Source organism: Halichoeres trimaculatus, unplaced genomic scaffold (genome assembly GCF_033239565.1).
Source record: "Halichoeres trimaculatus isolate MK-OKI-2021-1 unplaced genomic scaffold, fHalTri1.1 fHalTri1_scaffold_11, whole genome shotgun sequence".
In the NCBI taxonomy this organism is placed as follows: Eukaryota; Metazoa; Chordata; class Actinopteri; order Labriformes; family Labridae; genus Halichoeres; species Halichoeres trimaculatus.
In genome coordinates this window covers 1,289,563-1,312,051 of record NW_027437189.1, presented here as the reverse complement: position 1 = coordinate 1,312,051, position 22,489 = coordinate 1,289,563, and the positions used below count along the sequence as shown (strand labels likewise).

The 22,489-nt window shown below is 42.6% G+C and overlaps 1 protein-coding gene across 1 annotated transcript; it reads left to right on the top strand.

Annotated features, from left to right (window-relative positions):
- Positions 1 to 1,125: 1,125 nt before the first annotated feature.
- On the top strand, positions 1,126 to 21,283 carry LOC141798925 (protein-tyrosine kinase 6-like). The gene is made up of 8 exons (XM_074680875.1): positions 1,126 to 1,613; positions 9,475 to 9,596; positions 11,327 to 11,490; positions 11,848 to 12,013; positions 17,508 to 17,672; positions 17,808 to 17,989; positions 18,071 to 18,224; positions 20,723 to 21,283. The coding sequence occupies exons 1-8, from the start codon at positions 1,279 to 1,281 to the stop codon at positions 20,908 to 20,910; spliced, it is 1,476 nt and encodes a 491-aa protein (XP_074536976.1). The 5' UTR covers positions 1,126 to 1,278; the 3' UTR covers positions 20,911 to 21,283.
- The last annotated feature ends 1,206 nt before the right edge of the window (positions 21,284 to 22,489 follow it).

The following is a 22,489-nucleotide window of genomic DNA, read 5'->3' as shown; positions in this document are numbered from 1 at the left end:
CCATTGTCATGTCATGTTTTTCAGTGTCCATGTGAGCTTTGAGATCTCCAGCACCTTTATTGGACACTGAGACATATGTGCCAGCTTTGCACACGGTTCACTCCGCCTCCCACTTGTCCCGATCGGGACGGTATGTCGGAAATTTTTTTTTTGCAGTTCATCTGTGAAGCTGCACTTACACTTAGGCATCTTCCGTGCAATACAGCTCCGCTGTCTAAACAGCCCCGTCTTCCTGCTCTCCGTCTGTCTCTCTCTCTCGCCTTCTCTCTGATCTTCTCACTCTCTATGCGTGTGTGTGCACGCGCAGAGCAGACCTGCCCACAAGGCAGCCTCTCGGTAAGTGATGCGCATGATAGTATTGTTTGCGAGCGCCGGTCAATTTACGGACGCGCGTAATGGTCCTATGAAAATCAGTGAACACCGGACATTTTCGTGAATTTATTAAACCCGCCCGGACACCCCGGACAGGACGTAAAAAGTGGACATGTCCGGGCAAAAGAGGACGCTTGGTCACCCTACAATATGATTAACTGCCCTCTGTGGTGGAAAAAAAAAACACTGTTTGTGCCATTTTTTTTTTTGCCCCGCCCTTCAAAAAGTCTGTGCACGCCCCTGCTCTCAGCGCTCTCTTATCGGAAAACTACGAATAAAACAGGAGGAGCTTTTTCCCTTTCCCATAAACAGGTGCTCTTCTGTTGTTGACCTACATATTTGTTAAAAAATCACACACACACACACACACACACGCACACACACACACATTTCTATATTTTCTATGCAGTCACTGTGTCTTCCTGCGCATGCCTGGTGACTGCAGCTGTTTTTCTCTGACTCCTGTGGTGACTGAGATTTTCTTCTTCCTGAATCATCTGAAGAAAGATTTTAGGAAGTTTTTAAAGTTTCACTTTTTCTGCCTGAATAAAAAATTCATGTTTCTATATCTGCCTAATTATATCCACAGCCCTCCTCCTCCTCCTCTGCGGAGGCAAAGTGTGATTTTTCTGACGCGCGTGTCCCGTCAGAGGCGGGGTTAGGAGGTGTGTGTGCGCGTGTGTGTGTGTGTGTGTGTGTGAATACAGTCATGCAGGAGGAAGTAAGAGTCTGTGTTTCAGAGCAGCACACACACTGCTCCTCACACACTCTCGCAGCGGGTTCCTGTGTGAACACATTCCATCCTCGCGCTCCGTGCTCTCTACCTGTCGGACAGGTGTGACTGGCTGTGACTGGCTGTCCCTGCTGCCGCCGCGCGCCGACCCGCGGCTCGGTTCATGGTCTCCCATGGCTGAGTGTCTGCGGAGAGCGTGCCCGTGTCTGGAGTCACTCTGGAAGAAGGGAGCGAAGTCGTCGGAGGCTCCGGTGCCGGTGCCGGTTCCGGTACCAGAGCCACGGCGGGAGAAACTCCAGGAGAGCGGATCTATCTACACGGCCCTGTGGGCTTTCGAGGCCCGGCACCCCGAGGAGCTGTCCTTCCAAGAAGGGGATCTGTTCAGTGTGGTGAACCGGAACGGGGACTGGTGGACCGCGCGGAGGATCGATAAGAACGGGTGCGTCCTGGACACCGGGATCGTTCCGCAGAACTACCTGACCAGAGCCGAGCCCCTGCAGACCCAACCGTGAGTGGACTGAACACGCTTTAAAGAGGCTTACTCACAACTTTTCACCTCTTACAGCAGATCTAACTCCAGCTCCTCTGGAGTTCTGCTGATTCGCACCTTTACGCATGAGCCCAACTTCACCAAAACGCTCCTCTCTGAGTTATTTCAGCTGTTTCTGCGCATGTGCAGAGGTTTCTGCAGGGATGAAACTAACTTAACAAGCTTTAGGTGTTGAAAAGCAGATTCTGAACTCTGCAGAAATTCTTGTCATCAAGCCAAGATGAGCAGCTGATTTCTATAATGTGCTTCCCGTAAGGAGACACAGAGGTGTGTGTGTGTGTGTGCGTGTGTGTGTGTGTGACAAAAACATGAAACAGTGAGAGAGAGCAGAGAGGAAGGACCAGGAAGCAGAAAGGGAAGTTACAGTTCTTCAAATCAAAGCTTCAGCTTCTACTGCTTCATTGAAGTTACTTCATCACGCGTTAAAAACAGGGACTGCAGGAATCACAGGCTGTGAACAGCAGAGTCAAGGTCAAGGTAAACTTTATCATCCACCAGGAGCAATTTGTTCTACAGCCAGCAGTAACACACAGACAGCATAGCAACAATAAATACAATACAAAGCAGTAAATAAACACAGCGCCAACATTACAGGGAGTTATCCAAAGAGTTCCTCATTCTGTTCGTTTTGAGTTTTGGTACACGGGATCTGCGACCTGATGGAAGCGCTCGATAAAACACGATTAAAACATTTTCATAAAAGTGTTATCCACTTTAACACTGGACAGCTTAATCCACCTGAGACTCAAAGGTTAACCTATGGCCAGGGGCGTATTTAGTGGTTTGGGGGCCCAAGGCAAACCCAGTCCATGGGGCCCTCCATGTCCTTGTAACTCCTCTTCCTCAGAGCTAGACTGGCCTTCCCTGGGTCCACTGTCTCTTTCCCAGAATCAAGGCATGAGACAGTGCTAATCTTGTACATGCTAACTTAACACAACTAAATGCATTTCCTCAAGTTCTGTACTTTAGTTTGATTTAGAAAAAAGTGAATCCATCATTTAGTCCACTTTGTCCTGGATTTGAAATCTTTTATGGTCAATTGACAGCTTATTTGTCCCACAGTGGGGAATTTACAGAGTAACAGGAACAAACAAGAAAGGATGAAGTGAAAAACATTACAATAGGTAAATATTGAAAAAAATAATTTAGTAAAGAAAAAATATGTAAACATCAAGCACAACATCAAACTGGAAACAAATCTACTGAAAGAGGTGATATTTACTGTTACCATACTTTTTGGTCCTATTATTTTAAAGTGAATGTATTTTTATTTGACCCCCTGTCCAGTGAGTTATGTTTCCAAAAAAGAGATTTATACAATAATGTTTATCACCAACTCCAAAAGTTTGATTTAGAGAAAATGATCCTGTTTCCTGGGCTAGATAAAGTCCTTAAAATCCTAAAAGTCTGATATGTTTATCTCAGATCTCAGAGCAACATTGGTTTTATTTCACACTTGGTTGAAAATAAGAAAAAAATGGTAAAAAGTGTTTTTCCCACTTTCTTCCTGAATCAAATGTTCAGATGTGTTGTAACATGGAATAGCCCATTGAATAAGAAGGGAGGGGGAGGAGCCAAAACCATCATTACAGATTAAACCTTTGATGTGTTTTGAAGCATGTGAAGTAAGATTTAGAAAAAAGAAATGCTTTCAACTGAAGAGAACTTCATAAATCAGTTTTTAAGAGATGCTTTGGGGGGCTCTGGGAATCTTGGGGCCCCAGGCAATTGCCTGTGTTTGCCTAATTGTAGCTACGCCCCTGCCTATGGTCGAGCACCGTCGGTTAACGTGTGCAGGGGCGTGCACAGACTTTTTGAGGGTTGGGGGGGGAGCAGAAAAGGCACATACAGTGCACTTAATTCTGCGTGTTTGAGGGATGAAAAGCAGACTTTTTCGCCTCCAAGAAGGAACTTAAGTGCAGATTTTGGCTCAAAAGAGGACAGCATGTTTTTAGCATGTATTGCACAAAATAGCTCTTTACTTACATTTAGACACCTCTGTGTTTTGACCCCCCCCAAAAAGCACACTACTCAAGTTTTGGCTCCCAAAACAGCACTTTAGTGTGTTCTTGCTTTCACGGGGACATTTAAGGGTGCAACGTGGCCACAAACGAGGAACATTGCTCATGTTTTGGTTTCTAAAGGACACTTAAATGTGTGCTTTGGCTTCCAAAACTTTAGCGCAAGAGGCACTTTAGAGCAAGCTTTGACTCAGGATGGCCCTTTAGTGTGCACATCAGCCTGGAAAAGGGCACTTTCCTCATGTTTTGGCTCCTGAAAAGGCACCTTAGCATGTTTTTGCTAACACGAGCACACTTTAGCAAGTATTTTGGCCCCCAGGACAGCACTTTAGAGCAAACTGTGACTCAAGGGGGGCCTTGACTATGCACTATGGCTCCCAAAAGGCATTCACTCATGTTTTAGCTCCTGAAAAGGTGCATTAGCATGTTATGGCTCTGAAAGGGGCATGTTAGCGAGGACTTTGGTCTTCCGTAAGGGCACTTGAGTGCAGGTTTTCTCATGTTAGCCCCCAAAAAGGCACTTCAAGGTGTTCTTTGACTCTAGACTGCCACTGAGTCTGTGTTAAGCTCTGAAGAGGGCACTTAAACATGCATTTTATCCTGGAAGGAGAGACTTTCCTCATGTTTTGCCTCCCGAAAAGGCCCCTTAGCGCAGGTTTCGGCTCTTAACGGGGCATGTTAGCGTGCATTTTGCCCCCAAAGGAACACTTCGTTCATGTTTTAGCTCCCAAAAGTTTGCTTTAATGTGTTCTTTGGATCCCAAGACAGCACCACTCTGCTCCCTGTGCACGCCACGGTTAAAAAAACACCCTTCTCCTCATGATGCCACCACTCTTCAGCCAAGGATCAAAGCTCGATCACTCTGCAACATTTACAGCGATAATTTGTTTTTATTGTAGCGCTCGCTGATTGAGGAAGTGTTTTTGTGCCAAACAAAATGCGATAAATCAAAGATTAAAAACTGTTTCTGCTCCTCCCTGAACACCACGGGGATGAAGTCTTTCAGCTCAGGGAGGTGAGTCAGGGATCCTCACGCTAACGCCTGCTCACACACACCACGTATAGCAGCGACCTCGCACAAACTCTCTGATACTGAAGCTTTGGCTGCAGAAACACAACCTGTAGTTCACGCTCTGAGGTTACAGAGCAGATTATCCACCTGTCATATGATCCAGACCTGCACCATGAGAAAGAGGCACCGACCTTTACGCTTCTACACAGCAGCAACTTATCGAAACTTCTATCGTCTTTTGGTCGGCGTTGATTATATGAACTGTTCCCTTCGTTTTCAGGAGGAACAGAAAAAGGAAAGAAACAGATTTAAGATCTCTTCACGGAAAAAACAACCAGACAAACCTGATCTCTGATAAACGAGTTCACCTCCTGTTTTTAATTTATCTTTCAGATTTGGTCCCTGATGCTTCATGTCTTCAGTCTGTGCATGTTTAAGGAGCTTCTTTAGACTCTAGTTTACCTGGTTCAGGCGATCTTGGGTTGTTATTTGACTTAAACTGAGCTGCACAAAGTTGCATGCTCCTTTTGCTCTATTGCTCAAGACAAATTCCCCACAGGACCAAAAAGCAAGTCTAAATTGACTGAAAATGAAACAAGAAAATAAAAGATAAAATAAATCAGCTGTAACCTGTGTTGACAAATCTGGAAGCTCCTGAGCGCAACAGTCAAACTTCCCTGGTGCCACCGGTGACGAAATGCGTCAGTGAAATGTGTGAATCAGGTTGAAATCATTCTCTATAATTAATTTCAGCACCTGGTCACATGTGGGGATAACCAGACTTTACACACTTCCTGTTCTGCCGAAGCAACCCAAAACCAGAAGTGGTGATGAAGAGTGACGGCGTGTTTGTGCCACAGTTTGCATCACTGCTGAGGGACGCTCAGAGGAGTCGAAGAAGCTGTTAGCGGAGGTTTAGATTTAGAAAGGAGACATCTGTCAGGGTGATCACAGCGATGAGGATCTCACGCTGCACACACCGAGCGTTAGAAAAGCTGAGCTGCAGGAGGAGGTGCAGACAGTGGAAATTTACTGACAGGTTTCATCAGAAGCTCGACTGATGCTCCTCAGAGTTTTGGTTGGCATCTTTAGTTCCAGTTTAAAAGGCTTAAATCAGGCGACGACACTGTTGTTTTGCTCCGTTTCTTTCTTTTTTCTCATTCTTCTGCCCACTCTTTGAGCCCAGTTTGTAGGGATGTCCGGATATAACATTTTCACTTCCGATACGATTCTGATACTGCAGCAATGAGTATTGGCTGATACCAATATCAATCTGATACGATATCAGCATTAAACATGCATACTTTAATTACTTATTCTGTAGTTTGTCTGTCATGTTAGAAAAGGCTTGATTAAGTGATATTATTCAAACAAAGAACAGTAGTCAGCAACAGTAGGTATGAGGAAAAACTGACCCCTTTATTATTAACCAATGGGGAACAGAAACTGCTTATATCGGAGATTTTAGATGCATTCCGATACGATACCAATACTTGCTTTTTTTGCTGATATTGGTCCGATATCCAATATCCATATCGGACTAGGACACTTCTACTAGTTTGACCCCCAAACATGCTTGTAAACTCAACAAAATCTGCACACACCTCACATTCGGCCTTGAATTCAATATAATTCAAAACATTCATCCTCAACGTACCAAAATGTGCTCTCTAGCGCCACCCAGGCACAGTAAAACAGCTCTTAATGACAGTAGAAATGTTGTAGAGAGATCAAACTCATATCAAAATGTTTATCTTATTGAGACACACAAACGATACACAGACACCCCTGACTTATTCCGAACAGGAAGCCGGCAATTTGCCTTTCAATTTAAATTTGGCCAAGTTTTGGGACTTTTTCAAAAGTTATCTTCTCCTCGGCCATAAATGGTATCGGCTTGAAATTTGCAAAGATGACAGAGTGGACCCTGCTTTACAAAAGCTCTGCGTAAATTTGTTGTTTCTCAAATGGTTTTTGAATGACGAGCCCTCAAAGTCGGTAAACTCCAAAAAAGCCCTTTCAGCTCCCCCCATTAGAATGAATGGGAGAGGAGGATCCAGCTCCACACAACTTTGAATTGACTTATGTAGAAATCAAATGATCTTTGTTTTGATCGATCCCGTTCACGCTGCTGATTCAGAGAAATTTACCGAACATGGACCAAAATAAAACACTCCCTGTTAAAACTATGATTCATAAAGCAGAGGAGGTGTGTGTGTGTGTGTGTGTGTGTGTGTGTGTGTGTGTGTGTGTGTATGTGTGTATCCTGTCATACGCAGGTACCAGGTGACATCACCTTCCCCCTCCTCTGCAGCTGACATAAACATAACGTGTGTGAGTTTATCAGACGCCACAGTGACCACGCACACGTCGGCGTGTTGAGCTATGGAGGAGGCGGAGTCTCAGAGAGGGTGAGAAAGCTGAGCAGAGACTCGCCGCACGCAGGAAGCCACATGACATCATGACCACACAGACTAAATCTGGCTGCTTCCTGCACGTTTCTGCAGAGGTGTTAGAGGTCTCAGGGCCCAAACTGTCACTTACTCAACCTTTATCTGTCTGGCTCTACTAACTGTCATTTCTTAAAGGGACAGCGCATTTTCAAACACAACTCAGCTCGCGTTACAGCTACTTTTCATCTTTAGTTCATGATGACTATGGAAACAAACAGTGACCAAAATTCAAATTAAAAACTTTGAATTTTTGAATGCAGATTTCATCACTTTTTGCATTGCTTCATATTTTGGACCAGACGTTGCCGCTTGGTGCATATGTTGACTCCTATAAAATAATTAATAATTAGCATTCCTGCTCAAAAAAAATCTAAAAAACTCTGTGGTGTTTAACAAACTTTTTTATTTTTATTTTTTATTTCTTTTTTAAGCGTGACCCTGTTAACTCCTCATTCAGAAAGAAAAGTGTCAATCCAAATGGACATTTAATCAGTTTCACAGGGGTGGAATACTCCTTTCCCCAAACCGATTGAGGTATCATGTATCCACTCAGACGGAAAGTTGTCAGGGTGCGTTCTTTCAGCGCATGCTCAGATATGACGTAAGACGCAACTAGAGACGTTCCTCAACTTTAAAAATGGCGGCGAGCCGTCAGCACTGGAGGAAAGTTTGTTTTTGATCCAAACTTTGAAAGAACTGAACATAATTTCAAGACTGGACGGACGAAAAACTCGCAATACGGAGTATTAGAATAAACTAACTGTCGTCCTCCAGCTTTGATAAATCTTGTGATGTTTATGTTTTCTGCGCATGCCCCATTGACTATTCTGTTTGATTACAGCGGCGCATGTAGACCAGAGACTGGAATATTCCTTTCCATGTATACTGGTGTTTTAGGAAAAGTCAATCGGAAAGATCCTATTCAGAAAGACAAAAAACTCCTCATGTAACCGTGGCTACTGACACTGTCAGCTGAGAGTCACCAGTTAGCATGGTGGCTGTTAACACCAAAACACGGGTTGTTCTCTGATGGTCCAAACTCGATAGATGTTGCCTCTGTTGTATAGTATCGTTTCAAAAACTGACCACAGAACAACTGAACATTTTTATGCTAATAACAGGTTGAATTTAGTGTTTAAAGAACGCTAACTCGTCTGAATGAATGAAGCTAAACGCTGCTTTATGATGACGTAGACTGATAATTCCTCCGCCTTTAACCATTGGACGGTTTTCAAGCCGTAATACCTGTCACAGGCACCACTACTGTTCAGCCAGAGTCTGTGCAGTAGAGAGTGGAGCCAGGTGACAAAAATTATGTTTTTTTTTTTCCTCGTTAGAGTCCAATATCTTCTTGGTTCTCCCACCTGACAAATTTTACTGTTTTAGAAAAATTTACACAAGAATATCAGATGTCAATCATCGCTAAACGTGAGGTTAATCCTTGTTTTTAGCCTCTTATAACTAATAAAAAAAAAGAAAATTTCAGAAAAAAGAGGACTGGAACACAACACAGCCCAGTAATATCTTCATATCCCCACAGCATACAGACGTGAGAAACATTTCTACCTGGTGTTTTTATTTTTTAAAGTTTGACACAGCCCATCTGGAATGACTGGGGAGACCGAGTTTTTGACCTATACTGCAGCCAGCCACCAGGGGGAGCAGTTTTTGTGGTGACCTCATTTTGAGCTGAGGGAGATGACGTCCACTTTTTTGATCAGTCAGAAGATCCTTATGTGATGGCCTCATTATTTTAGAAAGTCTGACCAAGATCGAAACACAGAAACGGTCCGCAAATATAAAACCCTGGAAACAAAGCTCAGCTTCTGCTCAGAAAATGTTTAAGAAAACTTCAAGTCACTGGGTAAAGTAAAGAAAAAAGAGGAAGTGGGATATTTCCTGGGGAAAATGGGTTTTTACGCTCACAGTCTCCTTCACTGGTTTTACTGTCCTGGCTGTGACGAGTGTTATTTCTGTGCTCGTGTTAAAACCAAAGTTACTGGAGTCTCCCAGCCCGTCAGCTTTCAGTGGACGGCTGTAAAAAGCGTTTAATAAAGAGCCGTACAGATTTATCCTCCGCTGCTCACACTCTGCTTTTTATTAGCTGAGGTTTCAGCCTCGGGCTGTTAGAGCAAACTGATGAGCCAGAGGATTTTTGGAGCCGTTTTCTGCCTCATAAACTCTGATCAGATACACTAAACTTTTAAAGCTGGGGCGTTAAAAGAAGACAAGTTTAGGTTTTTATTATCCCTGAAGGAAACGAAGCAAATAACCAGAGAAAGACACAAATGAAGGTTAAAACCAAGCTAACACATCCTGTCTGTCTCTTCCAGATGGTTTTTTGGGACCATGAACCGCTTCGAGGCGCAGAGCCACCTGATGGCACCAGGAAACGAAGACGGAGCTTTCCTGATCCGAAACAGCGAGAAGGAGAACGTGGGACACGTTATTTCAGGTGAGACGGGATGGAGAGACAGGTGAAAAGGGGATGTTAGGGGGCTTCAGGGAGCATTAAAGTCATTTTTTAAAGGCTGCAAATTGTGGAAAAGACTAGACTTTCATGCGGCTGCAGTAGATTAAAAAACGGGACAAAGATAAATGAAAAAATGTCAAACCACACAGCCTTTTTAACAATCTGTGTAGGAAGGATTCATCTCAAAGGAATGAGGACGTGTCACATTGTGCAGGAAGCTACTACAACAATCCTCCTCTGGGAATGTTACCTCTGATAAAATATGACTCAGACTCAGAAATCTGATTACACTGTTGTTTGTTTTGATGTTGCCTTTCTGCAAATTTTTCACTTTTATTCATTTTTTAACAGGTCAGAAAACTGACTATAGCTGATCTCAAAAACAAAGTTAGGTACAGACGTGGAATAAACTTCCTGTGGTTCCAGAGGAAACTGACACCAATATTTTTACTTTGCAAATTAATATCGGCTTCAAATATCAGTTACCAGCCTCCTTGACTTCAAATAATCGGTATCAGCCCGGACTGTTGTATGAGCTCACGTGAAGTCATCGTTTCCACTGAAAACAACGTCTCACTGTTTACAAGGCAACAGTGTCGGCAGCGTTTCAGAAAAATTTCACTCTGGAGGCTGTTTTTAAAAGTTTGCGTCCTTTAAACGCAAGGCTGAAACGCAACAAAACTTTTGCGTCTCAACCTAAAACCATTGACTTGTAAACAGCCCCTGAATCTACAAAAAGACTGATCTGGAAGAAAATACCAATTTTAATTCTGTGTGCATGGATTCATTAAACTGACAAATTTTCTATCTTTAATTTTTTTTGAAGTTTTCCCTAAATAAATATTTTTAAGTTTTCATTATATTTTCTAATTTTGCAATTTTTTGCAATTAATTTGTATTTTTGCAATTTATTACATTTTAAAATTTTTGCAATTTTTTTTATATTTAAAAAAAACTTGTTGAATTCTTGCAAATGTATCAACTTTTCTATTTTTATTGTTTTTTAAAATTGTTTTTGGAAACTTATGCAATTACTTTTTAATTTTGCACATTTTTTACGTTTCAAAATTTTGGAAATGTTTAGCAATTTATAATATATTAATTTAAAAATTACTACTATTATTATCATTATTATCATTATCATTATCATTATTGTTATTATTATTATTAACAAATTATTTTAAAATATTATTTCAAACATTTTGTTGCTAATTTTTAAAATTTCAAAAATTGTATTAAAATACAAATTAACACATGTCTCAAACTAATAAATATCTACTCAACTCAACCCAAGTTTTATTCACAGAGCACATTTAAAACAACCCAAGTTGACCAAAGTGCTGCACAAATAACAGGATACAGTCCTACAATGCATAATGGCATAAAACAAACAAACAAAAAAAAAAAAAATTATTTATTGAAATTGATTAAAAGTTAAGCCTGATGTCCAGTAAACTTTGATTAAAAGCCAGGGAGAAGAGGTGAGACTTTGTTGCCACAGCGTGTAAAAATGTACAGACATGTCCTGGCTAACTTGCACAGTGTTGGCTCTTAAAGGGTTAAAGTTTCATCCTCAGTTTTAACCGCTGAGGTTCAGCTGCAGCTCGTATGCTCAGTATCAAACAGCAGCATGTTTTCAGATCCAGCTAACGAGCTGATGCTCAGACCCCAGAGTCCGTTAACTGATGGAGTCTTCCCTCCTCTGTCTGCAGTGAGGAGCGGCGGTCGGGTGAAGCACTTTAAGATCTTCCAGAGCGCGGAGGGAAACTTCCACGTGGATCACAGCCACAGCTTCAGCTCCCTGATCGATCTGGTGGAGCATTACTGCGTCAACGGCCTCAACACCTCCTGCAGGCTGGGATCCCCCTCCAAGAGGGTAGGCCGGGCTGGTTTTCTGTGTTTACCTCTGCTTCTTCATTTCTCTGTTCCTCTTATTTCAGGGAAAACAGGAAGTGATGATGTCAAAACGCTCGTTTCTACAGCAGTGACTCCATCAGCTTCCCCGTGCTGTAAACAGCAGATCACCACATGGAAACTGATAAAATGAGTCTCATTAGCGCTCAATCTGCCTTCACAAGTCCCGCCCCCTCTGGATTTGGATTGGTCGTTGAGGAAAAAGAGAAATTTACTTTAAAAGTTGAACTTTTTTCAGTCTTTGTTTCTGTGCAGAGTCACTCCAGATTGTAGAATTTACACCTAGATCAGCTCTGACTTAGTGTGTTCCCTCCCTCAGAAACGTCCCCAGACTCAGGATCTGAACCACTTCACGGTGGACGACTGGGAGCTCCCCAAAGAGGAGTTCACCCTGGAGGAGGAGCTGGGCAGCGGCTTTTTCTCCAACGTTTACAAAGGACGCAGGAAAAACATCATCCAGGTCGCCATCAAGGTCCTCAAGAGCGGTAAGAGAGCTGACTTCACGGGTTGAGTCACGGCGGCTGGTGGAGCAGAGAAATGTGTCGCTGGCTGTGGTCTGAGGCCGACCACTGGTTTCTGTCTCGGTAAATTTAGAGCAGCTCACTCAGAGCGTGGAGGACAACGGTTTGTTGGTTTGTGTTGTTGGTCTGTGAGCGCCTAGAAATGGATCATACAGACAAACTCACACACATTAGCTCTGAGATTTCATCAAACACTGAGCGCTTTGTTCCGTTTTATATCGATTTCCCAAACATCTGTGGGTCGGTCTATTAGTGACTCCAAGAAACAACAGTTTGAAGACATTTTGTTGTCACTTTCCCCCACAAATTTATCCGTACCCTCAAACCTCAGCAGATCCAGTTCTGGACATCTACAACGTTCAGGTTAGGTCTACTGTTGGACGTCCAACCATGACCTCACTTAGACGTCAATCACATTTCCTGTTCTCTACCAAGTGTTTCACGCCAGAAATTTTTCATGACACGGTTGCCACGGTGATCTCTGTGTGAGGAGTCATGTAAACGTCAGGGTTTTTGGACTTCAGACATATGGAGCTCTGGTTCGTCAGCGCGTCTTCCCCGAGCGTCAACATCTGGTCCAAAAATATGAGACAAAGCTAAAATCTGCTGTTTCTCCAGCGTCTGCCTGAGGTCGGCTCCAGAGAGTAGGGATGGGTATCAGATCAGGTACTTTTCTAGGTACTAAGTTCTATCAGTACCCATTCACATAAAATCAAACAGTACCATGTTTTGGTACCTGAACGCATCCTTGTGACTGTGAGGGAGGTGGAAGAGTTGGAGATTTTCCTACTGGACATGAACACAGCATTGCAAGGTTATATATTGAAGAATAGATATGTTGGCTTGAAAAACTTTTAAATTTTATTAAACAAATGAATATTTATCACCATATAAACACACAAAAGCCACGTTTCCACCAAGCATTTAATCTCAGTACAGCACCCAGTACAGATCCCTAAAATCCGAGGCGAGCTGTCCCACTCTTTGGGATCCTTTATGGGTGCCAAACTGAACCAATCCTCTCTCAGAAGGTGGAGCTACAACACTGCAGACCGTTGATTGGTCTAAAGAATCATCACTTCCTGTGTGACAGCGGCTGCTGTATTTCTCCTGGTGGCTCACAGACTTCTCTGAAACAAAGCTTGATTGTTCTTTGTATCAAAGAGCTTCATGTCAATCACAGAGAGGACGAAATGCTGCATGTCTTCATCTGTGCTCTTTGTTTACTGAGTCACGTTTTTCTTCTTCGTTGGATTTATTAGCGGGGTAAACTGTGTCGAGCTGCTACGGTGTCACACTTTTGTTTAACTGCTGCGGTTTTCAGCATCCGGCTTACACGCCGCCTACCACAAGAGGGCCCAGTTTGCTGTGGAAACACAAACCGGATCAGGTTTAACTGAACCAAACTGTACTGAACCGAACCGGACTGCTTGGAGGAAACTCAGCTGAAAGGATGAAAAGTTGGTACCGTTTAGTACCGATACTGATCACCAGGTACTGGGTATCGGTACCGTACCGTTTAAGATGTGAAAGGTAACCATTCCTACTGTTTTTCTAGCTCAGCAGCTCAGAGGATATTACAATCATGAGTTCGTCCAATCAGAGGCACAGCTCAGCTCATGTGACTGACAGGCGTCCAATAGCTGTCCACTCCACTTCTCATACGGCTGCTCCGGCTGATTAGCTTCAAAAATCTGTTTCAGAAACAGACGACGTCCGGGAGAAATCGTCCATTCATCATACACTCTGTGGTCTCTGCACTGAAATTAGAAGTTTTTAGGCGGTGGGCTAGGTGGAAACTTTTTGTTTGAATAAGACCACCTGAGGGGGCGGGGTTGCTGAGATGACGCCACAACACGGACCTCACAGACACGTCAAGCATCAATCAAGCTTAAGTTGTATACCTGTGTCTTTAAAGAGGAGATACTGTGTTTCACTAAGGCTTTATTTTGTCCCTCCAGTGCTCCCGTAATTACTTTACAGGATTTACAGCTCAAAAAAATCTCTATTTTTCTCTCCCTGGTGTTTTAAAAACCCTTATTTCAGCCTGTGTCTGAAACACTTTTTTTTGGCTGCTGTCTCTTTAAGACTTTCGGCTTCACAAACCCCCTCCCCTCTGATTGGTCAGATTCTGGAGGTGATAACCTCTACATTTAAGCAAGTCTCATGAAGATCTTGTGTAGTTTTGGTCACTTTCAAGGATTTCTCCAATGTATGAGTGTGTAGAGGTTAGAAAATCTGCACACGCTCAGTCTGAACATCCAGCAGAAGACCCCCTCTTTAATGTCATCACTAATGCTACTTTGCACAGCTTTGCATTTAAATGCACGATTTAGTTTTCTGCAGGACTGAGCTGATGTGGATGTGGAGCAGGATTTAACAAGTCTGTAAAAACGTTTGTTTCTATAAACGTTTGAAAAATTCATGCACAGAGAATAATCAGCCCAGCTTCAGCCCTTCATGCAAACATTAAAAAATCAAGAGTTCCCGTTTGGCAGAGCTCATTAATCATCGTGCAGGACTGTCAACACAACAGAAGCTGTGTGGACGTGAATGTGCTGCAGCAGCTGTCCGACTGTTTTCTCTGCCTGCAGCGTTTGTGCAGCGCTCAGCTCCATCTGACCTTTCATTCCCCAAACGCCAGAAAATCTCACACAGCCTGACTCAGACCTTTCTCAAACACGACACTCTCTGCCTCACTCTGGAGCGGCGGGAGAAAAGCAGGCCTTTGTTTCCAGCCGTGTGTGTGTGTGAAGTGTCGACGCGTCGAGTGAAACTGGGTGTGCGCTCACAGGAAGACAATGTGCAGAGAGTCGACACAGTAACGCTCACTGATCCCGATGTGTCACACGTCGAGCAGGTGGAGGACTCTCATGTTGGGCGTTGAGGTGACACAGTTAAACTAACTCCACATGCCGCCGTGTTGTGTAACTCTCTCAGAGCTGTTGTTTTCATGCAGTGCAGCAGAGTGACAAATATCCACAGACAATAAGAAGGAGGCTGGTGTCAGGTGAGTCACTTCAGAGGAGGGAAGTTTTTCTCTAAACTCTGTGACTTATCCTGAAGGAATGCCTGACCTCTCCTCCTCGTATCTTCAGTTAGTCGAGGATAACTTCAGACGTCTCGATGTAACTTAATTTACAGTGATCATGCCAGGGCAGAGGCAGCTTGAAGTCGTCTCAGGTCAGGAGGAAACAGCAGATCAACCTCAGGAGGAATTCCTTTAGGTACTACAAACATTGCACAAGCAGCTCTGATGATATTTCCCTGGTATGTTTTTTTAGTTATTGCATCAAAGGTCGTTCACTTTGCACAATCGAGCTGAGCCTGACTCAGTTTGAACGCTGAATTTAAAAAAAGCTGCTGCTTTTTTTTAACCCTTCTTTATCCTGTTTCCTTTTACCTGGATCCTTTCATCCATGAGCTGGTCTCAGTCTCTGTCTTTGTGTTTTATTTTTTGAGCTGTATCGTCTCCATCAGAGGGTAGGACGGGGGATGAAGGAGGAAGCTGACAATGACAACAAAAAGGGGAGGATGTGGCTAATCCCTGTTGAAAAGCATTAGAAGCCTGTGATGGAAATGACCAGAATTGGACAATGGCGTTTTATTTTCATTAAGCATACAGTTGGAACCCTTATTTTACTGATTTCCCTTTTCTTTCTTTTATTTTTTAATTTTAATTTTACTTCAAAATAAATACAAAATAAGATAAATAAATTCAAAACATTAGTAGTTAATATTTGCATAGATAAATAAGTAAGCACATACATATATACATAAATAAAAACAGGGTGAATAGAAGGATTTAAATATATATATATATATATATATATATATATATATATATATATATATATATATATATATATATATATATATATATGTAAATATATAATTTATTTATATATAAATAAATAAAATAAAATATAAAAATAAATATAATCAAAAAAAAAATTTACTTATTTTCATATATATTTAAAAATAAAATTACATTACTTTATTTTTTTATTTTACTTCAAAATAAATACAAAAAAAGATCATAAATAAAAAAACATTGATGGTTAATATTTCCATAGATAAATGAGGAAGTACATACATATATACATAAATAAATACAGGGTGATGAGATGGATTTTATATATATATAAAATATATATATAAATATATATATATATTATATATAAAAATATATAAATTAAGTTACATATGAATATCTAAAAAATATTATATTTTCATAGATATTTAAAAACAAAATTACATATATATATATGTGTATATATATATATATATATATATATATATATATATATATATATATATATATATATATATATATATATATATATATATATATACACCATATTTATTTATTTATTTATTTAATTTTCTAATAATAATTAAATATAAAATTTTATTTTTTATCTTTTTTTTTTTTTTATTTGGGTCATGTTTGGGTGGAAAGCATTACTCGGCCGTTACAGGTTTCAATGAGACAACTGATGCACATGCTGTGCCTCTATTTAAGGAGAATGCCCGAGGGGAGCTGTGTTTGTGCCTATGGCTGTGGCTCATGTTTGTCTGTGTTAAGTTAAGCCCGGTTTCCACCAAGTGGTCCGGTTTGGATCAGAACAGTCTGATCCTATTTGTGTTTCCACAGCCAACTGTGTCCTTCTTGGTAGGCGGTGTGTAAGCTGGATGCTGATAGCTGCATCAGCTACGTGTTAGCGTGAGGCCATAGCAGAGTGACACAGTGTACCTCGCAAATAAATCCAATGAAGAAGAAAAACGCCACACAGTAAACAAAGAGCAACAATAAAGACATCCGGAAATGTGTTTTCTTGTGAATGGCATATGGCTCTTTCTTACTAAGAACAATCAGCCTGTCACACAGGAAGTGATGATTCTTTCCACCAATCAGCAGACTGTGGTGTTTCTAGCTCCACCTTCTGGCGTTGGATCGGTTTAGTCTGACACCCCAACAGAAGGGAACCAAAATGTGGGACAGTAGGGGTTGGTATTTTGGGGATCTGTCCTGGTTTTAGTCATGATATCTAGGCTGACGTTTGTGTACCAGGCTGTAAATCTGTGCTGTGGTTTTCTTGGCTTGGCGTGTTCGTGACTCCTGGAAACAGCAGATCTCAGCGTGTCAGACCTTCCACCAGCCTCTGCCAGGAGCTGTGCTGGTTGATGTGGTTTGATCATCTGATGTTACACAGAGAAAAATCATCATGACTGAGCGACTGAAGCTACAGAAACCTTAGAGGTTATCTGACCATCCATCATGACTCACAGCGTCAGTTCACTCAGAAATACGCCGTCCTTCGTTGATCTTTCTATGACCAGCTTCATTTCACGTCTGTTCATCAAGGTTTCGAGGTTTCCTCCCTGTTCCTCTTTCCTGTGGGTTCCTCTTCTTTCATTAACCTCTCTTCCTCCTCTCTGCGTCGCCTCCTTACAGGCTCAGAGGTGGTGAACGAGCGCGAATTCCACCGGGAAGTCCAGATCCTGAAAGGTCTCCGCCATCGCCACCTCATCTCTCTGTTCGCCGTGTGCACGGCGTCGACGCCATTCTACATCATCACGGAGCTGATGGAGAAAGGCAGCCTGCTGGACTTCCTGAGAGGTAAACCTCAGAGTTCCTCTTTCAGCGTTTCTGTGAGAAAAAGTGAAACATCATCATCCTTCAGCCTGAGACGACTCAGACCGTCCACACCCAGGAGGAAAACTCAGATCATGCTCCATATTTTGGTTTCTCCAGGTCCAGAGGGGCAGAACCAAGACATCGCATCCCTCATCGACATGGGCGCCCAGGTGGCTGATGGGATGTCGTTCCTGGAGGAGCAGAACAGCATCCACAGAGACCTGGCGGCTCGAAACGTTCTGGTCGGAGAGGGGAACATCTGTAAGGTGGCCGACTTTGGACTGGCTCGGGTCATCAAGGTAGGAAACAGGAGTTAAGGAAGCGTTTGATCATCCTTAATAAAGTTAACGAGCCGTTAAAGACCAAGGTTTGTCCTCCAGGAGCCGTTCTACATCTCAGACGATAAGAAGATCCCCTACAAGTGGACCGCTCCTGAAGCCATCAGCCACGGCATGTTCTCCATCAAGTCAGACGTCTGGTCCTTCGGCGTCCTGATGTACGAGATCACCACGTACGGAGGCATCCCCTACCCAGGTGAGTGCTGGTACAAGCTGGTTTCTTTGGTTTGAAATACTGAACAGACAGACTCTGGATCTCTGTTACACTGTGGTGTTACCGCCCCCACCCCTCATCCCCCACCCATCACCCGTCGCCCAATCGTTGATAAAACAAGTGCTGAGGTGCCCTCTAGGGAGCCAAAATAAGCACTCAAGTGCCTTCTTAGAGCCAAAACATGTGATTAGGTTCCTTCTTGGAGCAAAAAGCGTGCTAAAATACATGTTAAGATGCCTGGAGTGGCTTTTTTGGGCAAAAGAGTGTCCAAAAGTGTCCTTTTGGAAGCCAAAACATGTGCCAAAGCCCCATCTTGGGCGTCAAAATGAGCACTAAAGTGCCCTCATGGTGACAAAATGCATCTTAAAAAACCGTGTGCCAAGGTTCCTTTTCTAGAGAGAAAAAAAAGACCCAGAAAATGCTTCTTGGGCCATAATATAGATACAAAACATGTCAACGTGCCCTCTCTGGAGCCACAATGAGCACTCAGGTGCCTTCTTAGAAGCCAAAATGTATGCTAAAGCGCTTTCTTAGGGCCCAAGACATTTTCTTAAGTACCCTCCTGGGAGCCACAAAGAGTTCTCATAAAGTCCTTCTTGAGGCCAAAACTGGCTAAAAAATGCATTAAGGTGCCTTTTCAGGAGGCAAAATACAAGCAGGAGCCCTGGTATTGGGGCAAAAATACAGGCTAAAGCGTCCTGTTGGGAGCCAAAACATGTGCTTAAACCCCGTCTTGGGAGCCAAAATGAGCAGCAATAACATGTGCCAAGGTGCCTTCTTGGGAGCAAAAAAAAGAGCCCAAATGGCCATCTTGGGGCCAAAATGTGTCAATGTGTCCTCTTGGGAGAGCCAAAATGAGCACTAAAGCACCCCCTCAGGAGCAAAATGCATGCCAAAGAGCCCTCATGGGAGCCAAAACTGGTGCTTAAGTGGCTCAAGAGCAAAAACATGCTAAAGGGCTATCTTGGGGCCAAAATGTGCGCTACAAAACATGTCAGGCTGCCCTTTTGGGAGCCAAAATGAGCACTCAAGTGCCCTCTTAAAATCCAAAATGTGAGCTAAAGTGCTTTCTTGGGAGCCAAAACATGTGCTTAATTTCCCTCTTGGGAGCCAAAAAGCATTCTTGGGGCCAAATCTGGCAAAACAAAAAAAAAAGCATTAAGGTGCCTTTTCAGGAGCCAAAATGCGTGCTGGAGCCCTATATTGGGTCAAAAATACAGGCTAAAGTGTCCTAGTGGCAGCCAAAACATGTGCTAAAGCCCCATCTGGGGAGCCAAAATGGGGACTAAAAACATGTGCCAAGGTGCCTTACATGGAGCAAAAAAGTAGCACTAAACAGCTGTCTTAGGTGCCCTCAAGGGGCCAAAATGTGTGCTACAAAACGTGTCAGTGTGTCCTCTTGGGAGCCAAAATGAGCACTAAAGCACCTTCTTAGGAGCAAAATACATGCCAAAGAGCCCTCATGGGAGCCAAAACCTGAGCTTAATTGTCTCAAGAGCCAAAACCTGTGCTTAAGGGCCTTCTTGGGGCCAAAATGTGTGCTATAACACATGTCAGGTTGCCCTATTGGGAGCCAAAATGAGCACTTAAGTGCCCTCTTAGAAGCCAAATGTGCGCTATAGCGCCTTCTTAAGAGCCAAAACATGTGCTTAAGTATCCTCTTGGGGCCAAAATGTGGGCTAAAACATGTCAGGTGCCTTCTCAGGAGCCAAAGTTCATGCTGGATGGCCTTCTTGTGGTTAAGTGCCCTCATGGTGCAAAAATTCATGATAAAAAGCATGTGCCAAGGTCCCTTCTTGAAAGTAAAAAAGTAAAAGAGCCTTAAGTGCCCTATTGGGAACCAAAATGTGAACTGGAGTAGTGTCAGTTTTAAAGCCAAACATGAGTTAAAGCCCTGTCTTGGGAGCCAAAATGCGCACCAAGGTGCCCACAAGGTGACAAAATGTGTGTTAAAAAACATGAGCTAAGGTGCCTTCTGGGGAGGAAAAAAAGGGTCCAGCTTGGGGCCAAAATGAGCCCTTAGGTGCCTTCAGGAAACAGCCCCTTGCTTTGGTAAAGTATGATAACTGGCACTCATCATTGGTGGCAAAAAATGCCCAAAACCTTTCCCCTTTTTTTATTTTCTTCAAAAAAAAAAAACAGAGCACTTCACTGCCATTGAAGGCAAACTTCTCCAGGTTGCAGTCAGGTGAAAATGACTGGACTGAATCTAGACTCTGATAAAGCCGTGCAGCTCTGATAAGGAGGCATCAAGGATTATAAAAGCAGTTATATAAAGTCACACATCCAGCTCAGTCCAAAGAGCAAAAATAAAACGACAGAAGTGAAAAACAGTCCCTGAAAAAGTCGGGATCTTCAGCTGGGGTGTTGGGGGAACTGAAAGTCGACTTAGTCAACATTTTTAAACACCCCACGACGCCCTGTTGCTAAGTTTCAACAACCACAAACATTCACCCTCCCTTCTCTCCATCTCTCTGCAGCCTACAGCAACAGCGAGACGTACGATCAGGTGACCCGCGGCTACAGGATGCCACGCCCGCCCACGTGTTCGAACTTCCTGTACGACATCATGCTGAAGTGTTGGAGCCAGGATCCCACCGACAGGCCGGACTTTAAGACCCTCAAGACCAAGCTGGACAACTCCTACGAGCTGGAGTCCCAGACATGAGACCTGCTGCAGTACGGACTGATGGCCACAGGGGGGCAGCAGAGACAGGACACTAGACAGTCTCTGTTTTAAACAGAGACAGGAAGTGGTACGACATGAAGGAAGACTTTGAACGTGTGCGTTTACAACGTCCAAACGACGACTGATGGATCGCTCATCTGATGATCACTGTGACGATAAACTGAACCATAGAGACGTTAATTTGTTTCCATTCAATCAACCTCACAACTTCAGGTCTGTGAGACGCCAGATCTTTCCTCTGATGACAGTAAATTCTGAAATACAGCTTTTATTTCCTTTTTTTTCTTCAGACAGTTTTACTAATAACAGACGTAAAAGTTTAAATTATTCCTGCAAAAGCTGCTTGATTTATACTGAGTGACTCTTTTTGTGTTTTTCCTTCTCTTTGGAGTTTTGCATTTTCAGATCTGTGGAAAAAATAAATGATAAAAAAAAAAGAATTAAAAACACAGAATGTATAAAATGTGTCTGTGTGATGATGTAATGATAGTTTCTCAGTGATGTTGAAAAAGTCTCTCTTCTAGATATCTGTCTGATCCTGATCCACACTTTAACATGAGATTATTAACATGAATATACACTTTATTAGGCATGTACACATGGTGAAGTCTGAGTATTTCAGAAACTGCTGATCTACTGGGATTTTAACCCACAACCATCTCTAGGGTTTACAGAGAATGGTCCCAAAAAGAGAAAATATCCAGTGAGCAGCAGTTCTGTGGGACAAAATGCCTTGTTGATGCCAGAGGTCAGAGGAGAATGGACAGACTGGTTGGAGCTGATAGAAAGGCAACAGTAACTCAAATAACCACTGGTTACAACCGAGGTCTGCAGAAGAGCATCTCTGAACACACAACACGTCCAACCTTGAGGCAGATGGGCTACAGCAGCAGAAGACCACACCGGGTGACCCTCCTGTCAGCTAAGAACAGGAAACTGAGGCTACAATTCACACAGCAACACCAAAACTGGACAATAGAAGATTGGAAAAACGTTGCCTGGTCTGATGAGTCTGGATTTCTGCTCCACATTCAGATGGTAGGGTCAGAATTTGGCCTCAACAACATGAAAGCATGGATCCATCCTGCCTTGTATCAACGGTTCAGGCTGCTGCTGCTGGTGTAATGGTGTGGGGGAGATTTTCTTGGCTCACTTTGGGCCCCTTAGTACCAACTGAGCATGGTTTAAAGTCCACGGAAAAAAAATAAAAAAAAGGAAAAAAAAAGGAAATAAAGAGAAAAAAAGACAAACAAGGGGGGACAGAAGAAAAAAAGGAAAGAAAACAAGGAAAAGAAAGGGGGGGAGGAAAAAGAAAAAAAAAGAAAAAAGAAAGAAAAAAGGGAAAAAATAGGAAAAAAGAAAAAAGAGACAAAAGAAAAAAAAAGAAAAAAAGAAAAAGAGGAAAAAAGAAGAAAAAAGAATAAAAAAGAGACAAAAGAAAAAAAAAAGAAAAAAAGAAAAAGAGGAAAAAAGAAGAAAAAAGAATAAAAAAGAGATAAAAGAAAAAGAAGAGAAAAAAGAAAAAAGGGAAAAAATGAAGAAAAAGGAAAAAAGAAAA

Bases quoted from the DNA above. Each gene is read 5' to 3' on its own strand.
- LOC141798925 (XM_074680875.1), top strand. From the start codon at position 1,279: ATGGCTGAGTGTCTGCGGAGAGCGTGCCCGTGTCTGGAGTCACTCTGG. The intron at 1,614-9,474 runs GTGAGTGGACTG...TGTCTCTTCCAG, and splicing joins GAGCCCCTGCAGACCCAACC to ATGGTTTTTTGGGACCATGA. The intron at 18,225-20,722 runs GTGAGTGCTGGT...ATCTCTCTGCAG, and splicing joins CGGAGGCATCCCCTACCCAG to CCTACAGCAACAGCGAGACG.